This window comes from Echeneis naucrates, chromosome 9, assembly GCF_900963305.1.
Source record: "Echeneis naucrates chromosome 9, fEcheNa1.1, whole genome shotgun sequence".
Taxonomy (NCBI): domain Eukaryota; kingdom Metazoa; phylum Chordata; class Actinopteri; order Carangiformes; family Echeneidae; genus Echeneis; species Echeneis naucrates.
This window is the reverse complement of record NC_042519.1, coordinates 1,812,144-1,838,377: the sequence shown is the minus strand read 5'-3', so window position 1 is coordinate 1,838,377 and position 26,234 is coordinate 1,812,144. Positions and strand designations below refer to the sequence as shown.

The 26,234-nt window shown below is 38.5% G+C and overlaps 2 protein-coding genes across 3 annotated transcripts in view; one reads left to right on the top strand and one right to left on the bottom strand.

The window, feature by feature from the left end:
• Nucleotides 1–562: 562 nt before the first annotated feature.
• LOC115048398 (serine/threonine-protein phosphatase 6 catalytic subunit) lies at nt 563–5,596 on the bottom strand. 2 transcript variants are annotated; one of them, XM_029509842.1, is made up of 7 exons: nt 5,328–5,593; nt 3,863–3,958; nt 3,703–3,768; nt 3,478–3,619; nt 3,309–3,388; nt 2,108–2,317; nt 563–1,324 (listed from the first exon to the last, which is right to left on the bottom strand). In XM_029509842.1, exons 1-7 carry the CDS (start codon nt 5,400–5,402, stop codon nt 1,076–1,078), a joined length of 918 nt encoding a protein of 305 aa, XP_029365702.1. In that variant the 5' UTR covers nt 5,403–5,593; the 3' UTR covers nt 563–1,075. The 2 variants fall into 2 exon arrangements, with proteins under 2 accessions (XP_029365702.1, XP_029365703.1); XM_029509843.1 differs by lacking the exon at nt 3,703–3,768 and having other exon boundaries at nt 5,328–5,596.
• Nucleotides 5,597–12,107: 6,511 nt separating this feature from the next.
• si:ch211-158d24.2 (multiple epidermal growth factor-like domains protein 9) overlaps nt 12,108–26,234 on the top strand; it is a 28,935-nt gene continuing 14,808 nt past the window's right edge. The window contains exons 1-3 of the mRNA XM_029511658.1: nt 12,108–12,768; nt 18,389–18,593; nt 26,041–26,180. Coding sequence (XP_029367518.1) covers nt 12,216–12,768; nt 18,389–18,593; nt 26,041–26,180 — 898 coding nt within the window. The 5' untranslated portion in view covers nt 12,108–12,215. The remainder of the gene's footprint in view (nt 12,769–18,388; nt 18,594–26,040; nt 26,181–26,234) is intronic.

Genomic DNA, 26,234 nt, shown 5'->3' with positions numbered 1-26,234 from the left:
AATCAAGTCTTTTACAAGTAAAGTCCCGGTGTTTTAGGAATTTTTTTTCCTCTTCCAATATTTTTTTGCCTTACTTTTTTTGCACATTTTACATTCGCAAATGTTTCAGAATTATCAATACTAAATATTAAATTTAGCTTAGGCAATTTTTTTTTTTTTTTAACACATTTAACTTGTTGCCCCACAATAATAAGGTCGTGGGTTTGGTTCCCGAACCTGGAGCCTTTCTGTGCGGAGTTTACATGTTCTTCCTGTGGTTGAGTGGGTTTCCCCCGCGGGATAAATAAGTTATAACATTATTAACATTGTGATTGGAGAGGTTTTGTCAGTATATTAATATGTATTATTTATGGCCAGGTGCGGTTTCTTTTGTCCCCTCACCCAGGTACAGCCTCAGTGGTGACAAGACCAAATTTCTTTAGTAAATACAGCATGGTGAAACAGAAAAATAATAATAATTACAGGAGCTGATTATAAATTTGAAAATTAGAGAGATTTTGGGATACCACTGCAATCATAATCCTGCAATTTACTTACCTATTATATTCCTCACACATCAATCCTCAGGTTTAAAGGTTTATTTATAAGACCACATAGTAACACACACCGTATAATATTGAATGTAATCAGAACAGATTAAAATTTTGCTTGTGCACAGTGCTTCATTATCTTACATCCATCTTATTTACATTACATTAACAAAATAGAACAATTGTTTAACACTGCACCTGCAATTTACTCAGCAGAGTGTATTTTAATTGCAAAGTGAAACTGAGATTTATACGTATAAACATTTTACAGATGACAGTTGCTTTTAATGGGTACATGGATACAAATCAGTACAGTAATACTACTGAACAAATTTACTTGGCTGTAATATCTCAATTTGGTTTGAATTGCACAATAATGGCATTATATGTACAGAGTGGGAATAACAACTGACAGTTGGCACTAGAAGTTGCACTTTAAATACTCTAAATGTACTATACAAAATTCATATGGTTTTAGAAGTGAAGATGTCATTGTTTCAGTCAGTATGGATGCACTGAAATGTGTTGGTTCAGATTCAATGTGCTCACAGGAAATAAGGTGTTGTTGTTCGGGGTGGAATAACTCTCTCTGAGTCAGGAACTGCTCTGAAGAGTTTTGGCTCTCTCGTATTTGCATCTTTGAAGACCATAATGGAAGCAATGTTGCCGCAGCGATAGCAGTAATTAGGAGCCGACCACACCGTGACCAGTTTCTCATCAAACATGAACTTGTAGCCTTCATGCACAAGTTGATGCGCACGGCAGATTAACTTCAGGTTGTTGATGTGAACAAACTGCAGATTTTGTGGTAGACAGAGAAAGAAAACTACATTAAAAACAAAACAAACACCAAGCAGAAATATATATTTCCCTTTTCTTTTTTCTCTTATACCTATAAATTCTGTACCTACAAGGTGACTTCCATAATCTAATGCTGTTTGCATCATATCAAGAGAGATGGAAGGAATTTTTAAAACAACAAATGCTGAACATTTTACTAACATTCTTAACCACTGCTAACACCATTTGATATGCAGCCACATTTTCTAGAGTCACAAGAGAAGGGAAATGAATAAAACTTTAAGGCAATGAGAGTCAGTTTAAATCCTTTTTATAAACTGCGCTTTTAAAATATTTAAAAGAGGACACTGAGGTAGTTTCTTCAATTCTCAAATGGACACAATGGCACAGCTGAATTTCCATTATAGTATCCACGTCGCATTACCCTCAAGCCCTGAGCTTCAAACTCAACATTTGAGCAACATTTGAGGGTAAAAAGTGTAAAAAAGAGAATTATAATGTCTTTTATCTTCTAAGTACCTTCCTTCATTAAATCTTTAAATGAAACAGTCCTGAAAAGTGTTCACATAAAGATTGTTTGTCTGATTCAAGAATACAGGAAGTTACAATAGTTGAGCCTGGAAGATATAAAGCATGAAATACTTCACCAAAAAAGAGGAAAGTTTGTTTTGGTGATGGTATAAAGCCTTTGATGACGCACTTGTGGGAGTTTAACCCTGATGGACAAGTGTAGACACTGCAACCAACTAAACATAGTGTTGAACTCAATGACTTACCTCATTTGTGACCTTTGCACCAAAGAGCCATCCAGCTCCTCTTGGACTAATGGCCCACGTGTCCACATCCTCAGGGTCTGACCACACCAGATCACAAAATGCTCCTTTGTGGGGGATCTCCTGATTCCGCTCAATGGTTCGTATTTGATCCAAGGTTTTAATGTCTGGGGAGAGACCTCCGTGAACACAGAGGATCTGCTCATCCATTAGCTGACAGAAAAACAATACAAAATAGAAGAGTTAGGACAACACACGTAAATCTTATGAAAGCTGGGAGAGCATGACCTCCTTGGTTCAGGACCAACACCAACTAATGTCGTCCTTCAGAGGGTCTACTAATGTAACATTTTCATACCAAAAAAACCTGTTACTGGCTGACGCATGACATTAATTGAAGCAAGTTGGATTTTAACAATTAAATGAAATATATGTTGTGCAAAAACATGCTGTCCTTCTAAGAAATTATTTCTTGAGAAAGTATCAGTCAGTTGCTTGATTTAATGATAACAATGATATCTTACAGTAATATGACCATTAATGAGGAATGATGTGGTCAAATATAATTTTTTAACATCTACCTTAATCTGACAATGACTTCAGTGACACTGTGTTAGCTTAGAATAATAGCAACATTACATACTGATTGTGGCAAAATAGTGTGAGATGTTCTTAAACCAAACTGACGGGATACAATGCAAAACATAAGACAATACGAAAATCTGAGAAATATATCAGTAGTTTATAGTTGACAAGTTTAAACTGCCTAAACATAAAAAGCACCATTGCATATTGAAAGTCAACACAATGTTGGGCATGTTGGTTTCGGACAAAGGTGCAGGTGAATATACAAAAAAGAAAAAGTTAAAGTTATGTACAGGTGAATATCAAAATAAAACAGAGACTAAGTTTCCATGTATGTGCAGATTTATCTATCTCGGCAAAGCCAGAAACTTAGTGACTTTACACAACATTTAACCTGAATAAACATTATTTGTGTGAAAAGCCAAGCAGCAGGTAAAGGTGGTTCATTCTTTTCATCTTGTGCAGCTCAGATGCAGTATGTGCAATATCGCATACTACAAATGACTAAACATAAGCCTAATTCAAGGTTTTCAACACAAGGGACAAACAATTTACAGCTCCCATCCTTAATCATCTTGCTTGATTTGAGCTAATTCACGCTTGACATTTCAATACTCACAGCTGCAACTGTTAACATGTCGAACACTTTGGTGCAATAACGCCATGCATTTGCATTCCCATACTTAGTCTGGCACTCATCTGTAAAACAGAAAAAAGCCCTTATTTTAAGTGAAAGGGTGTGTCAGTGATAATGAAGTCTGATCTCCATCCTACGTGAATCACATCACCATAAAAGCCATAAACTTGTGTGATCTGCCTGCTCTCATGGTTTCCACGCAGGAGTGTGATGCGGTCAGGCCATTTAGCTTTCAGGACCAGGAGATAGGTGAACGTCTCTAAACTGTAGTATCCCCGGTCAACAAAGTCACCCTGTAGAGGACATAAGAGTAGTACCAAGATTTTGCCCAGCAGTTAAAAAAAAGCCAAAAACTAACAAATTTAAATATACAAACCATAAATATGTAATTAGTGTCTGGAACCTGGCCTCCAGTTCGGAAGAGTTCACAGAGATCATAGAACTAAAACACAAGGATATGCATCAGCTTTTATACACTGTGATAACAATGTTGTTATTTTTTATGTTTAATTATTATTATTATTATTTTTCGGTACCTGTCCATGTATGTCCCCACATACTGTTACCGGAGTAGATACAGGCTGAACATTTGACTCCTCCAACAGAAGATCACAAACATAGTCACATAATCTCTGTGTAGATAAAAATGAAAAGTTCAGCCGTCAGTCACCAACAGTATTCAGTGCTTTGAAATTAGGGTTAGGGTTAGGGTTAGGGTTCTGAAACCAAGATATGCATAATTATGTTTTTAAAACATGATTTACTTAATTGTGGGATCTGTTCAGTGACACCAAAACTTAACACACTCTACGGAACAAACCTCACTGCAATGTGTTCATGCAAATGTGACCAGCACTGAGTGACATTCCTGAATCTGGACCAGCAGTAAGACTTGTTTTGTTGCCATGTATAAATTTCAGTAACGGTCCAAATGTACTGAGTCAATAGCATACACTAGAGTCAAAACTTTGGACAGTTTCCTATTGGTGAATTTCCCCTTGGGGATCAATAAGGTTACCCATCTATCTATTAATTTGAATGAGAAAGCGTGTCCAAACTTTTGACTGGTAGTGTATATACATTACAGTCAGGCACAGGAAGGCCCTTTATGTACACGAAGCACGGACACAGAAAATGCTGTTAAAAAAGATCAGGAAATTGTGGGTAATTGTAACAAGATGGTAGCCAGCCCCTGACTGACAGCACTTGAACCACTGTGCTGCCCTGTATATGGGTCTACTTGAGTGTAATATAATAAAAATATCTGATCAGTATGATTAGGTACCCATTAGTGTTGAGCATGTAGCCATTATAATAATTTCAAAGATAGACGCGAACAAACCCACTATCCGTGTAATAGCGTAATAATTTGGTAATGAATGCTGAGCATTCTACTGGGATGTGTACATGGTCCTCAGTTAAAATTTACTCTAACTATGATGTCACATTGACTCTCTTGCCTTTATTGTTGAAATACTAACTGCAGCGCTGAATTCAAATTTGTCTTGAAGTTAATATTAACCTGCTCACTCATGACTCTCATGAGTGAGTCAGTCAAGTTTCCGACAACTTCAAGATATTATACCATTGTATGAGGGCTGTACGTTATCCCACGACTCTCGGAGCTACGTTTGTTAGATGCCCTGTGTGATTCGTAATCAAATCAGGATCCGGAAGATTGACGTGAAATGCACACTGACAACAATCAGCTGTTGACCTAATGTCACAGTCAGTAATAGCAAGCAACGAAATAACTCGTTGGCAAAAAGCATAACTAGACTTGTATCGCGCTAAGCAAAACAAACTACTTAATTAACAGGTTCGATCATCTAGCCAAAAGGTGAAATCAGCAATCTAGCGCTAGCTAGCTAAAACAAATTTTAGCTGAAGCTAACGTTAGCGAATTACGATGTTACAGCATATAGCAGCCTTGAGCGAAGGTTACAACCAAAATCTGATCATACAGTTTAATCAAGTATACTTCTTTAAGGACACTTTTACCTTCAGGTCATTTTCTGGAAGGTATTTACACTGTTTTGCAATCTCTGCATATTTATCCAGATCTAGAGGCGCCATGGTACCGAGAGACTCGTCATACGCTAAGGACTGCTGCAGGGATGACGTTTTTGCTGCCAAACACGGAAGTTAGCCTCGTCCTGGTTTTGTAGACAAAAAAACTTTTCTTTTTACAACAAAAGTAAGACCTATGAAAAAGTTCACAGTAATTTTGTCTATCAAGATAATCTAGACCCTAACCCTAACTCTAACCCCTAACCTTCTCGTTTTTAAGCTAGGCAGAGATAAGCAACTAATGACAAAAACCGACTTCCTTGAGGGTCGCCTGATTTTTACGTCACCATCATTAAATTTCCTACAATTTCTTTCGTGCGTCGTGTGATTTTTCAGTGTGATGATGTTTGACGTTTCTGACAATTTCTGTATTCCAATTTAGCCGCTTGGCAACCACAGTTCGGGAATAAAGGCTCTGTTTTTTGTTTCCCGTATGAGAGTTTTTCTTGGATTACAAGACATCGTGGGCTTTCTTGGGGTTGCTGATTCAATCAGACATAATGAAATACAAAAATGAAATTCAATATATATATATTTATGTGCAATATTGTCAAGACACGTAAAACCCCAAACCAACAAAACTGGGTACTTCATCTACGGTATTTAATTTTAAGATTTATCGATCTTGTGAAATCTACATTTTCTTACATTGATATCCAAAGAAATCAAAAGTGTAAAAGACGTACTTTTGCGTCTTTTGGATTTTTTGGCCTTTGCCATAGATGGAATTGAAACATTACATGGTAACGCAAGGTATGGAGCGTGGATTAGATGGTTCAGTATTCACGTATAAAAACAAAACAAAACACACAAAAAAACAAAAACAGCTCTATGGGTGCTCTAAGAAAGACTATTCAATACTATCAAAGATACATTACATAAAATTTGTAAAGTATTTATTGAATAAAGGTGTACTGTTGAACATATCTTCTGTCAGATTCGTATGCTTTTTCACTTTTTTCACTTTTTCTTCCTACCTTTAATATCCTGTGATGTGTTTCTGCGTTGTGGCAGTTCTATTGAAAAGCATATCATTTAGTCCAGTCGGTAAAGTCTATGTTCCATATCTGATGGAGTCTTGAAATTATTGCTTCAACTATTATATGGCTTATTGTATATCAAACGTCTCCCACAGGCCATTAAACGCTGTAAAACCCCCTTCTTTTCGCCTCTTTTCTGATGCGTTTGCACTATTACCATCATTAATGTAATGTAATAATGCTCTTTATTTCTGTTTTTCTTTTAAATTGATGTGTGACTATGTTTTCTGGAGTCCTTCGCATCATTCGAATTTACCCTCTACTGCCATCTAATGCCTAACAAATACAAATACAACTTTATGTGTTCACAACTATTGAAAATAAGTCACTTGTATCATTACGTTGGGATTTTCATTCATATCTTCTACCGCTGATGCGTTTTCGGGTCACGGGGGCTGCTGGAGCCAATCCCAGCCAACGTTCAAGTCTAGGGCAGGGTACAGAGTAACGTGAATCATTGAGTCCACCCAATCAAAGTCCGCACCGATTTTATACTGTTAAAACCACTGATTTGAACCGGGGAGATTATAATCTTCAAGGACATTTTTAAATTACTAATTACCTTTGCGAGACCAACGTAACGTCCTGTTTTAATCTGAGTGTCTGTATGTGTGGATGTATGGATGTCTTCTCTTTGTTAATGTGTAAAGCACTTTGTTGAAAACTCTGTTTGAAAAGAAGTTTGATTGGTTGGTTGAGGGTAAGGGTTGAATAATTTAGTTCTATCTAAAGCAGCGCAGCAGACCTGTAACTCAGGTAGGGCGGATTCTCCCAGCGCTGAGCGTGTGAATGCTCTGCTGCTGACCTAGAAGTGAAAAACACGGAACACGGAACAGGAGGAGTCATGAATCACGAGATCGCTCCTCTCGCGAGAGGAGTCAGGATTTAAATGCCGTGAATCTGAACAGAGGGATATTCTATGAAGGAAGCTCAATAGAGCCGGGCTGTCTTTGGGTAAGATGGGTCAACAAAGCCGAAAGCTCCAAACAGAGATAACGAGTATCACGACGGTGGTTATCAACTTGATTTGTCGACCCAGGCTTGCCTCGTCAGGCTCCGTGCGCGTTCACATAACAGGGACGTTTAGGCATCATTTGACGCCATTTCCCCAGAAAAATTGTCCGATTACGTGCCGCATATTTCAGCCAAGACAAGTAGATTATGATAATGGAGAGCTATGAAGAGTTCAGACCGATAAGAACAGCTAAAAGCAACACTGTTTCTACAAACTAGGCAAGAGAGGAAGCCTAACAAAAAATTTAGATCGTGTAAGTTAATATAGCCGATATAATATATCATTATATAACTTAAATCAAAGTGAGAGTACTATCATTTGTCTTATTTGTAATAAAGCAATTTTCTAATTGGTGTTCTATTAGTTATAGTGCCAGCAGTGCAAATCTGGACCAAGCACAAAAATATAATCCAAAGTGGTATGTATTTGTTCTGCATTTATCCCTCTTTTAGTGTAATGTAGATGATACACTGCGTAATATAGTGTTGAAAATGTTTTAAAAATTAGAGCGAAGACTGGAGGGGCCCACTCCAGCAGATTACACGGCCTCAGAGGAGCTGGCCCTTGCAAAAATGAAGGGCGGCCGGTCATGGAGGGGATATTCAATCAGACCCTGGTGCTGGAAGCTCCCAGCAGCAAGTTTTTGTCCAGGGTACGTACAAGTGCTTTGGTGGTAAAATGCTAAATGCATATTCATTGTTTCTCAGATGAGAAAAGTCTATTTTACAGTTGGAGGAGACACATTGGTGTTGCTCAAGCTGACAGCACGCACCCAAAGTTGTCATGTACTCTTACATGAACACTTCAATGTCCTATTAATACAGGTTGGAGCAGACAATTCGAGAGCCCTCTGTAAAAGGAATCTAGAGCTAGATAATCAGAAAAAAAAAGCTTGAAATCAAGAAACTAAAACTCGATCGAGCAACTGGAGTAAGGGGAAAAGGGTACTGCAGTAAATGCTACTTATTTAAAATGTTTTGTTAAGCACGATTCATATTGTATACTTAAGACTTTTCCAGAACTTTAATAAATATTAAAACACTTCCTGTGTGTGGGCGGGGGGTGAAAAACTGCTGCTGATGGCTGCGTTACTGCAAATGCATGGCTTCGTTTGGTCCCCTTACTTACATATGGTCAGCAAGATTACATATGTAACAGAGAATCTGTATCGCCTTTAAAAAATGTCGTCAGAAAATGCCAACGGATCACTCCGGTCTAGCTCTCTCCCTCCGAAGAGTACATACATACCAATTCTTGCACCTAAATCCACTGGGTTTTCCTAAAACTGCGAGGCCAAGTTCAGGGAGGATGATCGGTGAAGGGGCGGCGCTTTTTATAGCCGACTTTAAGCCGAAAGTCGGAGCAAAAACTTGTCGGTACAAGGTTATGTTCGCAGCATAAATTACCTCGGTGATACAGCCCGCATAAAAGAGAGCCGCCTTCGTGACATGGGAAAGCTTAGCTTTGGGCTCAACATAGCTCGCTAATACACCCCTCAGGAAAGTATTGAGTGTTTGGCACCTGGCTTCCGTAAACAGGTGATTGACAGATCACAGCGGGGAGGGGGAAAAGTGATACAACAAACCAGAACTGCTGTTTTTCCCGCAGGGCTAATATGATGATAAACATCAGTCCCTGCAGTTACAGTTGCACAAAAATTACACGTTGTTTTGTCTCCTCTTTGTAATTAGCTAACGGTGGTAGGGATGAGTCAATGACTGAGTTAGAGATGAGGAATTAATGAGTCAGTGAGATGACTCGAGTTTTGAATAAATCGATCAGAAATCGCATATCACTAGAACAACCGCTCACACGCACACCTACAGGCAATGCAGACCCTAACCCTAACCCAATCAACCTCAACATGCATGTCTTGGGACGATGGGAGGAAACCCACGCAAGCAGGGGAAGAACATGCAAACTCCGCACAGAAGGCAACAGGACTAGCCACTTTGCTGCCCAATGAAAAAACTCTAGTTTTTATAATTAAAAAAGTATCAGTGTGACAAAAAGGCCAAATCCCCCCTATGACCTGAACCATCATAGGCCAAACCCATGTCCATTGGTAAGAGATTGAGGCAGATCGGGGTAATAACTGCATGACAGTGTGATGAACTTTGTTTAATTCATTCAGGCAAAGTCTGCAGACGCAGTCTTGAACTTACCAGGATCACACCTTAAAGCATTTGTGAGTTGTTGTGAATATGTCTAATTACAGGTTCTTTAAAGTGTGGCATCCATTTATTTCATATCAATTTACCAGTTGTATATGATCATTTCCTGCCAACATAGTTTAAAAGGTGATTGCAGCCTTTGTTTACCTTTTCCATTTTAGCCTTTAGTCCCTGTTGAATGGTGTAAATAGATTTTTTTTTTTTTTTTTACATCAAATTTTTAACTGCATGACCATGATCAGGGTTGAGGGGACAATGGAGAGAATCCCCACTGGCATCGTGAGCGAGTTCTTATTTTCAATTTATGTATTTGCAGTATTATGCATTCTTTGCTGATCCTCATTTTATGATCATGTGAACTGAAAATAAAGTAAATAAATTTGTCAAGTAACTTTGTAAGTCGGTCAGGCAGGACATTTTGAATTAGCCCTTCACCGCTATTGACTTACAATTCAGTTGCCTACACCATAGCAATCAGACAATTAACACATCATTGTACAACATAGACTAAAATTTAAAGGCTCATAATCTGATAGTTGATAGCAACAGATACTAAGTCATTGTCCTTTTCATACATATATTAAAGCTGTCAGGGGATTGTTAGTTGTTTCTTCTACTTCTTAGAGTGGTCAGTGAGGACTAATTGATTGGATGAAGGCATTGTTGTATTTGGGTTGCAAGTTGACAGAGCTGAAATAAACAAAGATGGTGGTAAAATTGAAGTTTCCTTCACCATGATACCACATTGATTAAAAAAAAAGTGACTATATTTCAAAGCACTGGTTTTTATTGGTTTAATCCTAATATGTAGTTAATTTGAGCTGATTTGAGTTTATCTCTGTATGGCCATTGTGCTCAACTCTGTTTTTTTGGCTGCAGAGAGAATGTCATGAGACAGTCCAGAATGAATGCCTTATCCAGTGCATGTGGGTCTTCAAAAATTGGTGACTGTCCAAGGTTTAAGGACAAGTGTCTGTCTGTTAAAATCTGGACCCATTGGTGTTACCAGAATAATTGGTTTACTGTTCGCCAAAAGTCAGGAATGTAAAAATAAAATCTGACCAGTCAACATCTATATGACAAAAATGTTTCCAAGCTTTCGCTTTGAATGGAACAGGATCTTCCTTATAATATTGAATATTTTTAAATGTCTTGGACTGTGGGGGCTATGTGTTAAAAGGTTAAAACTCAAAACTGTAGTTGAGTTTATTACCACTGCCTTGAATACTGGCTATTGTTGTTTGTCACAATGCAATAAAGTAGTCCAGAATACATTTATATTTCCTCTAATGTAGATACAGTGTTGTACTTTGCAAGACATAAAGGTGGTACGCATCTCTGTGGCCCAGTTTTTACATATATTCTGTTGTTTAATTTACTTCTATCTTTAAGTGGGGAAACAGTTGCATTATTTAATCCTTAGAGTGAATTATTAAAAGAACAAACAGCATTTTTTTTCTGCTAAAATGTTAATGTTTTAAGAGGACTCATGTATTAAGGCCAGTATTTGGACTAAAATAAACATAAATCACAATGAAGGTTTAACATTATTTAATCCTAAATAACTGTTGCAGTCAGATGTTTGTAATGTCAGTTTATAAAAATTACTACATCAAAATAATTTAAAAAGTTAATATATGTAACAAAAGGCTGTTTTGCCATGTTAAAGGCTTTCTACGTGTTCACTTAAGCACAAGTACTTTGAAGGTAGGAAAAGGAGGCATTAAAAATAATAAATTAAATCAAATAATATGATATGTATGATAATATAATAATATCATAGCAATAACATAAAAACATTCCAATGGCTAAAGCCAACAAAAAGCCAAACATATTGTCACTATGCGAACAATTTTCTATCATTACTAATTTGATTGCACTAGTCCAATGATCAAGCTAAGCTGTATTCGATCTTTTTTGATGTGTTTAATTTGGTAATGTGCACTTTCAGGCTTTCAGTTTTCACTTTCACTTTTTTGCCATTTTGTGGGCGTGTCAGAGGGTGGTGACCAATTGGCAGAAACCATCTAAACCTGAATGTAATGCACTGTATTATAAATGTATTATAAATTTGGGTAGGGTTAACCTCGGGTTAACCTACCCCATGCCTAACCTCATGTGTGTCCACGACCAGGGCGTTCAGCCCCGTTTTGATAAATTAAGCGTGTTGCTGTTATAACTGGGCTAAACGTGTCTATGCTGTCAGCATCACTCTATTTAAAAATTAAACATCCATTGTCTGCAATGGTACCAGTTGTGCTTTTGTAGTTTTCGGAGGAATGTTTTAGAATTTTATCACTTAAATCTCCACGGGGCGTTACGCCAACGTTCAACCAGCCAATGAGAGAGCGCTCTTGAACAACGCTCCCCCTCCTACTCCTCCCCCCTTTCCTCCTAATGGCTGAAAGGTACGTCAATCTCGATCGGTTGATGGTAGGTTGCGGAGCAGGTGAAATGTTGACTGAGGTTCATAGGGCAACAATCAGCAGAGTACGCCGCCTGGGGACATCAATGGTGGAATACGCATCCATTCAGAGAAAGGTCTGAGAGAGACCGTTACTGCGGCTTACATGGAGAGCTGAAACTAACTATGAGGTTAACGTCTTTAATGATGTACATATCTCCAGTCCTCATATTTATTTTGTGTGTGTATGTTGGATTTTTTGAAGCTGCACCGCGCATCAGCTCCTACGATGCGTCGCAAATCTCCAGGAAGCCCGGCTCAACCCCTGACACCTGGGATAGCGTCCAAACCGACATGCCTCGTACATCACCCGAGAGGAGGTACGCTCTCGGGCCTCTAACCGGACTCACACCGCGGCCTGCCATTGTCTCTGCTGATTCAACCGCAGCTGAAAACCCCGTATCTAAAACCACATTTCAGCCTTCTACAACGGACTACACCACCACCACAACCACCGCTGCCATTACTGGAACAATTGCAACCTCTAAAGAACAAATAATGGCGCCGGTCTTTAGATTAACCGGTGCTCGCAAAAGATCCACCGATGCACAATCGTCCCTCTTTGCCCCGGAGAAAATGCTGCAGACTGTGGTGTCTATGGTTTCCCAGCGCACCACAAACGACGCATGGGCTGCAGATAATATTGGAACATCTGTTACCTCTATAGAGAATAGTCAAGGTGAGTATCTGAGAAATAAATGGTCACCATTCGTCCCAATGTTTCAGTTTGTAATTTGGAAAACAAAAGATGGAAGGGGGAACTTGGCCGCATAATGTTTTGCTTGCTTGCTTGTTTGTTTGTCTTGTGTGTGTGTGTTTTTGTTTTGGTTTCTTTCGTCACGTTTATAACACGATCGGGGGAAAAAAAAAAGTCACACGTAGTGACAAGGCAGCTCGATGATCGCTCTGTGGTTTTTGACGCAGAGAGCGGCCGAAAAAGCTAGTCTGCAACAATGGACAGACCTTCAGGTTTCATGGTGTATATCCTTTCACTTCATCCGCTAATCAAAATCGTAATAAAAATAATATTAATAATAATAACAATAATAATAATAATAATAAACTATATATGTATCGTAAACAGTTAATTTTGTGTGGCTCTGTATTCTGTACCAGAGGCCTTTATTACAGGATGAGGGTGCCACACATGAGAGGGCTGGAGAAGGGGGGCTTTTTGGGGGGTGTAAGGTCGAGCCTGTTGTTGTTCACTGGATTCATCGTGAACACAGTTATTGGCGACAGATTAAAAATGATGTATGTTATTTTGGCAGGGAAATGCAAGGGAGGTGCTTAAAGAGCTGCTCCATCGTCTGTTGTTGTTTGCATGGTATTAAATGAACCAGGCCATCTAACCAAAATGGCCAGGCAGCGCTAAGCCATGAATGAGCAATGACAGCGGGGCCCCTCCTCTCACGTCTCATTTCTCCCATGTGGATGTGTTGTTTTCCAGCTAGCACAACAGCTTATGGTTCATGGCTCCTGTACAAAATGGTCCTGAAGTGGTTGTGAGAGTCACCTGGAGTTAAAGGGCTTTGTGAGTTTGTGTACGTGTGAGAATTAGCACGAGTAAAGGAGGAGAATGAGCTTGTTCATTTTTCAACTCTCTGAGATATGAAAGGAAAAATGGTCTTACATAAAGTTAGTCCATCAAAATGCCCAAACATCCTCCCAGACATAGTAAGGACCCTTTGAACAAGAACCCAAAAATGGTTAACAGTTGATAGTGGACCGTCAAGGGCCCAGTTCAGTCATGCTTGTTGTATTGACCCTTTGTTCCGCCATGCTGATGAAAACATGAAACTTTATTGCAATGTAACAACAAAAGCCACTATTCAAGGCAGTGGTAATAAACTCAACTACAGTTTTGAGTTTTAACCTTTTAACACACAGCCCCCACAGTCCAAGACATTTAAAAATATTCAGTATTATAAGGAAGATCCTGTTGCATTCTAAGTGAAAGTTTGGAAACATTTTTGACATAGATGTGGATTGGTCAGATTTTATTTTTACATTCCTGACTTTTGGCGAACAGTAAACCAATTATCCTGGTAAGAAGAAACTACTGGTTAAAACATGTCAGATTCTATTTGATTTAATTGAAATGATTTTGGAAGAAAGAAGGACAACGATTCATTACTCAGTAAAGTTAAAATGTTCATTGACTGATTCATTAAAGCTTGAATCCTAACCTGGATGTTTTTATGGTCCAGAAGTACATCCAGTGAGTGACTGAGTGCGTAAGAGACTAATAACATTCCACAGTTAGTCAACAGAGTGTTGCACTTTTCGTATTCACGCTGTCTGATGTCTGAACGAACATCTTAAACTGAATGCTGTATATTAACTTCTAAAAATATTCCAATTGTTCATTGATTACACTCAATATCATCTGTATTTTGTTTTCCTACAACAGTTTCCCAAAAGATCCCCAGAAAGACATTCATAAAATAATTGTTACACATGCCACATTTGTAGTCACATTTTCAAAATGTTGAAATATAGGAAACAAATTCAAAGATTATTTAATGCTTATTTTGTTTCAGCAATGGTTGATTTGTAAACAAGAAAAGTAAAACAATTTTTACATTTTCAATTAAAGTAATTCTTTTATTTTTACTATGGCTTTTGATATGGATAGAAACATCCGGTATAAATACTTCTCCTCACATAGTACATAGTACATAAGAACTCCTGTAAGATTCCATCTGAATTGGCAACAACCATCTGATGCTCATTGTATGTAACTAAAAATTAGATTATTCAAATTTAACGTTTGAAAGTCACCCACAGAAAGAAACTGATACCTGAGAAGTCAGCTGAGAAACAGGACAACAACATTCACAAGGCACAAGGGGTCATTGGGGATTTGATGAGATGGCAAATGGTTCTAGATTTTTGTTTGTACTCCTGTTGCATTGTAGTTACTGAACTATGCTGTGTAAACCTTGCCACATTTAAGAATTACAGAGCTTCTTATTCTAATATGAGAGCCAGACTAGAGGGCTCATGTTTTACTGGGTTGGCTGAGAAGTTCCTCAGGTTCTGTATGGTCCAGGAGGATCCTCATGTTCTCTTTAATGTGTTGAAAGCTCATGAATCCAGTTTGAGTTTCATTTATAACCTCACACAAACCTCTTACTAATTGACACTTACAGCTGTTCCAGAGTGTGCTATAATGCACATGCCTTTCTTTACTCTTCTAAAGCTATTTCGCTCACATATTTGTTTAAATGTCACAAGAATCAGTAAAATATTTACAGCAGATCCATTCACTGTCCAATCAAGCAAGATCATTTTATGTTATCTTGCTAAAGTCAATTATAAATTTTTTATCATTGTTTAAATGAAAATTATATATTGATCATGTCCACAGAATGTGTTTTGGATCTGTACTGATCTGTACTGTACTGAATTTTTTCACGTTAATGATGAACAGGGAAAACAGCAGACAGATGAATAATAAAATAAATGAATGAAAAACTTTAGTTGTAGCCCTCCCTTCGGCTTTCCTGTCAGTACTTAGTTGAAATAGCTGCATGTTTAGCATTTCAGTTAGCCAGTGTGAGATCGGACTCAGAGCTTTACCTCAAATTAAATAACACTCACATGACAATATCATATGATCAAAGGTGTTGCCTTGCTAAACTATAGCATACAATCCCTGGCAGACCAACCGTTTGCAGATATATATGCTTCATTTTATCCTCATGTATCAAATATTTCTCATTACTGAAAGCTGTTCATGTGGTTTGACGCCTGAAACAAAATAGAAAGCAGCATAATTGTCTCAAGAAAGAAAAGAGTTTGGAGATGTGACTTATTCTCAACAACCTTGAGTGACAGAATCTGCATTCCAGCCACGCAGTCACACCACTTAATGGCAGACAGAGATAGGAAGAAGGTGAACTTTGCCTCAGTTTCACACAGGCCAGGGCTGATCTACATCATACCTGGTATGAGGTTTCACAGATCAGTGCACAGGGGCCCTTACCCACAGCAGTCCTTAAGAATAAACTGGAGTATATGTGTGTGGTTGGATCTTGTTGAATCTGAGCTGTAATCAGAAGTGACACCTCTTTAATGCAGTGGTAAAGAGCCTGGCACTGTTATTCACACATGTGCATCAATGTAGGTCTTTTTACATAAAAGTGCCACTAACAGTGAGAGGAACATCATATGAGTGGAATGCCAAGGCAAGAATACATTGCAATTTGATTTCATATCTGTCTCTTTTTGTTGGCTGTAACATATGGCCAGGCCTGCAGTCATCACTTGCCACACCTAACCTAAGATTAAATAAATATTAGATAGCTGCTTTATACTCTACAGGGTCATCCTCATGCCAATTATTACATCATTCAATTTGTTGAAGTTTCATAAGCTTGAACATGAAATGTACAACACACACATGGACTCAGGACACATGGACAAGGGTGAATTCTTTGACATTAACATTGTACTCAATATAGTTTACTGTCACATTTTATCTATACTGTAACTCTGAATTCTCAACTTAATATTTAGTTATATTTCAAATTTGGTGGACCACTTGTAATGACCAAATTTCCCCTGGAGATGAATAATATTTTGATTCTAATATGAGTTTCGGGTTTAGTGAAATCAGTACAGCATGCTGTTCTTTTAGCACGTTGTACTTGGGAAATTCCTTGGTTGAATTGGATAAGATAGTTGTGAATTCACAAGGAAGTATTAAATCGGTTTTATTGCAGGGCTTGTCGTACAGCATAACTCCAAGGGTTGTTGTATCTTTGTATGGTCATATAAGCCAGGAAAAGATCATGTGATGTCAAAGCTCCAGTCTTTGGCAGCAGTGCACCCTGTGAAATTTAAGTTTTTATTGATGCGTACCACCTCACCAGCGGCTTCTCTGTTTGCAGACACAATGTATGACTGCATGTATCTGTACAGATCAAAAGGTAAAGGAGTGTATAAACTGGCAGAGGGTAAATTACCCACCACATGCAATGTCTCAAATTAATCCTGAACACATGGCTCAATTAAAGGAAAATAATTTACAGGGACTGGTGTAAACGTGAAGTCATGTTCTAAGTGTATGAATGTCTTGTGCCACTGGGCCATGTCACTTAGCTGTGTCAACCGCGATTTGAGTTTGAGATTCTGTTACACAATGAAACCATGTGCAGAAAGGTCACCAAATCACCAGTCATCACAGTGTGTTTCATAGAGACAAACCACTAAGGCTGGCATTCAGATCTGCCGGCAATTTAGAGTTGCCAGTCTGATGTGTGTATGTCTTTGGACTGTCATACTTCTTGTTATGCGGTGGCTCTGCTAATCACCATATAACTCTGCTGTCGAATTTAAAATGTACACAATCAAAATATTCTTCATATTGTAACATGTCAATGCAATCTTGAACACTTTTGTGGGTTAGTAGCAGTAATGCTCATCACCACGTTGTTAAATATAGTCTTTTTCAAAGTTTTTCGCTTTAACCTGTTTAATCCCAAATTCTCCCTACAAAATAGGTACATATATTTCAATCCTTACACCTCCCTAACACATTATGTATGAATTTTTACGTACATATCTATTTAATCCTTGGGACCCTAAACTGACCCCTACCTGAATTGATTTGTGCTTCCTAAGGTTTTATTCAATTGCATTTACTGTGTTAACCATGAATGGAACTTTAGTGAAAAAAATATTCACGTTTTTTGTTGAAGACCAGGACCCACTTCAAGAAACATTGGTTAAATGTGTTCAAGAGTCTGATGTTGAGGGAAAGATCGACGAAAGGCCCAGCTACTCATGTTTTGAGTTTTTAACCCTGTGATAGGCTTTTTTTTTTTACATAACAGCTTGGTCAAACACAATGATCCTGCATCTCATGAGGACCATCGTAGACTGAAATTATTTCCATAATCAATAACTCTGTCTAAGGCTATATTTTAATTGACAAACATTACATTTATTATTATATTTAATTCATAGTAAATTTATATTATATAGAGATTACACACTGAAACCCTGCTGTGTTTTAGATTTTGTACATGAACACTTAGTTGGTTTTGATGAACCTTGTGTACCTTGTTTTTTTTTTCCAAGTTAGAATCACTAGAGGCGAGTTTTACATTAAAAGTATTTACTGATCATAAAGGGTGAGTAAACATACACCCACAATAACACCTTCATAAAGGGAAAATGATTCAATGAAATAATTTCTTATTCATACTTGTATAGTTATATCACTATATGTCTCATGCAATATGTCCCATCTCTCTCTTTTTTTCCAATGCCGTCATCCCTTCTCACAGAGAGCCTTTGTAACTGCAGCAGTGGTGGTGAGGGGATTCTTGATCCAGATGAGTGTGACCATGGCACCGGTCAATGTTCATGCATGTCAGGCTACACTGGTTTGCAATGCGAGGACTGCGAGGAAAGGTTCTTCACCAATGGTACCAGCGGCTGCCTGCCCTGCGCTTGCGACTCATTCGGTGCAGTAAACCTCCACTGTGACAGGTCAGGTTGCCTTCCCAAATCCTTCCTCTTCCTCTGGCAGCCAACTTTTAGTTTTGTTTTAACAATACAAATGAAGACAACATTGTTCATGTGCTGTATTTGACTCGAAAATGTTTCTTAATCACATTCATTTCATCCTCATGTAGACTTGATTTCCAACCATGGTAGTGGTCAAAACTTCCTGAAACAGCATTTTTATATCACTATTGGATTAGCTTACCCTCAGCTCTATCAGCTCTCATCTTAGCTGCTTTTCCCAAACTGTTTGGGTTTTATTACTGCAATTTGAAACTAGCTGTGACTGAGCATTTACCTGCATGGCTCCACATATTAGAGACACCTTGTCAGAGAGGGCTTTAGCCGGCAAAAAGCCTGAAAAATAGGGTTAAAGCAGAGCGAAAACTACAAAGTTTGGCAAAGCTAGTTCCAGAGAAAAAAATGAGAAACTTTATTTCTGGACCATTTTGTTGGATTGCGTTGAGGCCATTTGCACTTATAGCTTTATTAAGTCAAAGAGAAGATTCACTCAGAAACGGGTGGAAATGAGGATGATTTGTGTGTCAGTCATGCTATGACCTCATGCAACGTGTATACAACTGCCCTCAATGTAAGACCATCTCTTTTTCTTCAAAGATTTTTTAGCATTTTGATTGTATGCTTTTTCTGCAGAGCCATTGCTTTGTTTTTTGTGCTCGATGCTATAACGGTAGGGACTGTACTCCTGGAAAAATATTATTATTAATCTTTCCCTGAAAGAGCCACATTGGGACTCTAGAAGATGTATACTTTCTAGAGAAGAGCAATGACTTTGTGGTTATCTCTTAAACACTATTGACCACAGTAAAGCAGGGTCATTGTTTGGGCATTTGTGGAGGCAGCTAAATGTCCAGACCTTGCTACACCTCAAACACACCACAGACATGACATGAGCTATGCCTGCAACCACAGACTGCATAAGAGGGTGAGGAGTAATGTAAGAATAGGAGGTTTTCTTTCTGCCTCTGAACAGGAATGCTGCCACATCTATGTCTACTATGTCAGGAGGATTTGTTTTGAGATGCTACAAAGTGTACCTTATAGCGCTTACATAAGAGCAAATAAAAATGCATATAGTCCTACAGTAGAAACACAGATTGTTAGCCTCATGTGGACTGTTGTGTCTAGGGCGCCATAGAATGTAAGCGAAGAGGGTGGTGGAAAGGTGGCTTACTGCACTTACTAACACACCTGACACAGTCCTTCTCAGACAGCCTAAGCTCACTGCTGCTAACCCTGTTAGCCTAGCCCTCCTTAGCAGCTAATCACCACACAGATTACCCCACCCCCACCAGTATGCTACTTTAGGTGTGTTTCCCATTAAGTATTGAATGAAGGTGGAGCCAGTTAGTGCCTCACTTGAATTCAATTGTTCTGTTGCAAGGATGCAAATAGTGTTGGTGTCTATGTAAGGATGTACTGCAGCAGAGCTAAGCGTTGCAAACATGCTGGTGATTGGGAGGTATAATGTCTGCTATTTTTACGATCGTAGTATGGTATTCCAACATTTGCCATTTAGTAGAAAGAAACATCTGAAACTTATGATTATAAACATCAGAAAAACAACAATTTATTCATAAACCAAAGAACCAAAGGCTTTGTGTAGTTGGCAAGATGTTTCATTCAAAGCCAAAATATGACTCTAGTACAAGTAGAGAAGTCATCCTAATGGACAATGAACCCCTGCTTGATGCATCTGATAGTTAGAGAGAAACTCAACTGCCTCCTATCTCCACAGCCATGCTTGTGGCCAAAAATTCAGCAAATGGGGTCTGATCCAGCCAAAGAAGTGCATAGTGGGTAGATGAAGCCATGTGATGGGCATGACCCAATAAATACAGCACTGAACACATGAACATTACTCTTATATGTAATTGTTGAAGTGTGAGAGTGAATCTAAGACAGCCTTAGATCTTCCTTATGTTTTCACCTTCACACTGGCTACAGTGAGATGGGCCTACTTTGTTTGAATGCACTGAAACCTTTAGCCTCTGAAGTGTGTGTAAGACCATGATCACACTTAGCTCATTCTGAATGTTAAAGGTTATCTGAATCAGTGCCTGCCTTCAGTGTTGATGTGATTTATCTAAAAAGTCCCTCTTTGTTTTTGAGCCATTGTTGTTTTTTGATGGAACATTGGTGTGTGGAGCCAAATACACATCACCCAAATATAGATGACATGACATTGTCAAAGATATTTCCAGCCAATAGAACCGACTATAATGGAAAACTTATTTTCAGCTGACAGTTCCTTCTTATGTCAGAAAGAATGAGTTCAGTTGTAGAGGAAGTCTTTTGTGTCTTTTTACAGTGAGAGTGTACATCTGACATAATTGTTTGTGTGGTATTAGGTAAGGCACATTGTGTTTGTTTATACTTGTGACTTAAAAAAATATATAATAATATTTTGACCAAAATATTCTGATAATTGGGTAATTCCAAAGGATTCACATACTTTTTGCCACTGTACTTTGGTACCAATGATAGTGTGTACAAGGTGATCACAGATGGATCAATTTATTAATTTATTTAATTTAGAGTTTTTCAATGGCTAGTATTAGGAGGGCAGGGGTTATATGTTGTGTTATATTTAATTTACAGGTTCTAACAATGTATATTTAAAGTTGGTCAGTAGCTGTTTATATAAAACAATTTTTTTAGCACAAGAGGTCTTTTTTTTTTTTCTTTCTATTTTCTTTTTGCCCTTTTGGTCTTTGTAAGATAAGACAGCTTGAAATGTGACATTGGGGGAGAGAGTATAGAAGGACATGCAGCAAATGGCATAGGGTCAAGTGTCAAGGTGGGGCTTCTAGCGGAACGGCTTACTTCACAGAGCAAGTAATTATTGTTACTAATTAGAAGTTTGAAGATTTTAAGATCAAATCAAATCAGATTTATTTGTATAGCGCCAAATCATAACAAAGTTCCATCAAGGCCCTTTACATATAGAGCAGGTCTAGACCAAACTCTTTATAAATTTATTTAAAGAGACCCAACAGATCCCCCGCACTTGGTGATAGTGGCAAGGAAGAACTTACTTTAAGAGGCAAACATATATATATATATATATATATATATATATATATGTCAAAATTTTTGTCTGCACAGCTTGTAAGACTTAAATTACTCTACTCTAATTCTTATTTGTCTATCTGACCCTTACATTTGAGTGGATGCGCAAGCTTTTTTAATGTGTGACAATTTTTTGCCTCATTCTTCAGCTGCAGTGTTTATGGTGTGGATCTACATCTCTAATATGGATGCTTTTTTTAGTGTGCCAGTGGGTTTTGCCAGTCTCAGAAAACGCTAATGCCTCTGAGGGATCCTCTGACAATTTGTGCTCTTAGTTCAATTGGGGTTGTCCACAAATGGTGAGAGAATTAATGGCTCAGAGGGCCAGGCTTTTATACTGACTGATAAACTTATATATCTTTTTTGTAAGTCAGCTCTGTGACTTGCACAATTGAGTTGGCTACAGATTTTATGCCTAATGCCTGCAACTCTCCCCGTTTATCTGGGGTTGGGACTGGCATTAGCCTAGCACTGGTTTGTTCTGTGGCTAGGGTTTGAATCCAGGGCCTCTGCAAGCAAAGCACGTTGCTCTAAAACTGAGCATAAGCTTCACATTGACTTCTTCATATTAATTTCTCAAGGCGAGTTTTAATCATGTATATAATGTACTTGTGAAGATATAGTAATCTATTAATAGTAACCTATATTTTTCTACATTATAATATGTAAAAGTAGCATTTTTTTGCCATTCTTTGTTGGAAAATGACTTGAACTAAGCATTTTCATTTGCATTAAGTACAGTTGTAACAAAGTCCTCTTTGCAGACCCACGCACATGCTCAGAGAAATTTATCCCAAGAAATCTGCATTTACTTGACTTCTCTTGAAGATATTGTCCTCTGATTAAGTTTAAGCCATTGTTTAGGTCTGAAGGATAATCAGGCTTCATTTAGATTCATACTTTTTTATGATTAATCAGAGAAGAAATCGCAAAGCAGAGAGCAAAGTATTAACACCAGAATCCTCAGAGACTAGTATCAAATAATAATAGAGTTAACATGATTCATTTGTTAATGTTGTTTGTTAGCCTGTAATTATTGGTGCCTGATGCAGTTGTGCTAATGTTGGCTCTCTGTACTGATAAGATTTCAGTTTTATGTAGGTCTGCCTCACATCCCCAAATTTTCATATGAGTATTTTCTTGTATTGGTAACGTACCCTGACTGTCTGATTTTATGAGACTGTCAGGTGTTTGTTGCAGTTTAAAGTGGAATTACTCAGTCAGGGTGACGACTTATTGTTTCACTTACAACAATTAGGCATAACATTATGACCACTTGCCTAATATTTTACTGGTCTCCCTTTTGCTGCCAAAACAGCCCTGACCTATGGAGGGATGGGCTTCACTAGAGCCCTTGAGGTGTGCTGTGTTATCTGGTACCACAATGTTAGAAGCAGATCCTGTAAATCCTGTAAATTGTAATTGTGGTCTTCATGGATTGGACCTGTTTGTCCAGCATATCTCACAAATGCTCGATTGGATTTGAATCTGAGCAATTTTGAGGTCAAGTCAATACCTCAAAATCCTTGTTGTACTCCTCAAACCATTCCTGAACCATTTTAGCTTTGTGGCATGATGCATGGCAGTACGGCAGCATAGTGGTTAGCACCCTTACCTAATAACAAGAAGGTCGGGGGTTTGATTCTTCCCTGCAGTTTTCATGTTCTCCTCGTGCTTGCAAGGGTTTCCTCTGTGCACCCAGTTATCCTCCCGCTATCCAAAGACCTGCATGATTAGGTTAGTTGATGACTCTAAATTCCCTGTGGATCTGAGTTTGAGTGGTTGTTCGTCTTCGTCCATCTCTGTATGTTGGCCCTGCAAATGACTAGCAACCTGTCCAGGGTGTACCCTGCCCTCATCCAATGTGAGCTGTGCTCCAGCACCCACTGCGGCCAGGAAACACATAAGTGGTAGAAGATGAATGAGATAAATGAATAGCATGACACATGATCCTGCTGAAAAAGGCCATAGCCATCAGGGAATACTTTTTCCATGAAAGGGTGTACACGGTACACAACAGTGGGTCTCAAACATTTTTGGTCATTCCCCACTTTGAACAAGTTGGGGAATGTTGCCCCAACAAAAATCTTGACAAATTACATTTAATTTTATTGAACTTACTAACACCAAGTATATCAGCCACATTTTATAATGAATCAAAATTAAAAACATCAACACCAAATTCAAAAAGAAAATGAAAGTGAAGTTGTGCCATCATAACTGATATCTTGAATCAAAAACAAAAAGTACAATAGTCAAATAACTGAAATGTTTCATTTGCAATCATTTGCAAAAAACATAAACAAGAGAACTTTCCCTGTATTAGTGGCTGCAATGTGCCTGTTTTGCACTGCACATCCTCTCAAAACAAGGTTGCTGGCATGAAACTGCCACTCTCAAGTCATGCTCAATGTTGAGCTGGGATCTGTATGTCGTTTTCAGAGAAGCAACAGTCTGTCGTGTGTGTGTGATGGTGCTGGCTCTTTTGTAGTACGTGTCACACATGTATCCATGTTGCTCACAACTACTTGCTACCTTTTTGTACTGCTGTAATTTTCATGTGCATTGCATGTGGGTGTTTTGTTTAGAGTGAATTATCTTTATTGTCAATAAAGAAAAGCATTTACAATAAGATAGGCATGAAATTGAAAATTTCCTCCCATTTGTCGCGCCCCACCTGTCATGTCTCCGTTCCCCACCAGTGGGTCGCGCCCCACACTTTGAGAAGCACTGGTCTACAACAATGTAGGTGATACGTGTCAAAAAAGCATTAACATGGAAGGCAGGACCCAATGTTTCCCAGAAGAACTTTGCCCAAAGCATCAAACTCCTTTCACCGGCTTGCCTCCTTCCCATAGTGCATCATGGTGCCATGTGTTACCTATGTAAGGAACACACATGCACCTGGCTACGTGAAGTAAAAGAAAATGTGATTCATTAGTGCAGTCCACCTTCTTCCACTGCTCCGTGTTGTAGTTCTGATGCTTTTATGCCCATTGTGGGCACTTTGGGCAGTGCACATTGGTCAACATGGGCATCTTGACTGGTAAGCAGTTAAGCAGCCCCATATGCAACTACATGCGATGCACTGTGTATTCTGACACCTTTCTATTCAGCCTTTTACAACCAAGATGGCTGTCCATCTCGACTTTCTGCTTATTTTAACCATAGAGTATCCAGAAAGTGTCTCCTCAGTAAGTAATTTTGCCCATTTTTCCAGAATGCTTTGGTCTATTACATACCACAATATATCATATGGTATGGCATGTAAGAGACTTTGGACAATTCCATTCTCCCAACTTTGTGGGAACAGTTTGGGAATGGTCCCTTCCTGTTCCAACATGACTGTGCACCAGTGCACAAAGCAAAGTCCATGAAGACATGGATTGATGATAAATTGAGAGTTTGGTGTGGATGAACTTGACTGGCCTGCACAGAGTCCTGACCTCAACCCGATAGAACACCTTTGGGATGAATTAGAGCAGAGACTGAGAGCCAGGCCTTCTCATCCAACATCAGTGTGTGACCTCAAAACTTTAGCACAATTTAGCTCAGTTGCAGTTGATTCAGAAGCTGCTGTATTTGACAGTAGATCATTACTAGTTGTGGGCAGGAGGGGATGAATTTTTCTTCGCTGAATGTTACAATTTTATTTGTAAAGAAGCCAATAAAACCATTGCTACTGAGAGTTAAAGGAATAAATGGTTTAATTTAACTGTGAATCTCTGTTAGCTTGGCTACAGTGCTGATGGAAGAGAATCCTGGGGTTTTTTTTCTATTAATGTTGATGAATAATAGGAATTCCTGGCATTGCTTTGGAGGGTTTTTTTTTTTTTTTTAAAATTAATTTTTAAGCCTTCTTTCTAGGTTTGATTAAATTCTTCTCGGTTTGAAATATACTCCCTTTCCATTTTCTGTAATATCAAAACCAAATTTGGGAACTATACCATAACTCTCTGGAATGAAACAGTGAGCAAGCCTCCGTGGTTTCATTACTTTCTTCGGAGGGGCAACAGTATCAAGTGATGAACACAATGAGGCCATAGTGTTATTAGTAAGCTCATCGACCTGACATCAGTGAATTGAATTTACACATGGCATTTAAGCAAATAATCATGGAATGCTCTCCTTAAATATTACTTGTGTAGATTATTCTGAGTATTACTAATGCTGGTTTGAAAGGCCAAGTCTATGCTTTGCTCATGAGCAGTAGACATCTAAGGGACAATATTTCCAGAGTAAAGGTACAGTTTATTTCTCAGCTCATAGGTCTCTTAAAATGACATGCATTTTTTCTGTCTGTTTCATTGGCTTTGTCTTTTTCTTCTGCATCTTTCAGCTCAGGGATTTGCGTTTGTAAGACAGGAGTATATGGACCCAAGTGTGATGAGTGTCATCCAGGTTTCTTCCACTTCAGCAGTACTGGCTGCCGGCCCTGCCAGTGCCACAACCACACCAGCTACTGTCACCCACAGTCTGGTATGTACTCTGAATAAAAGCAGACAGCCTGTTAATTCACCAAACACCATCTGT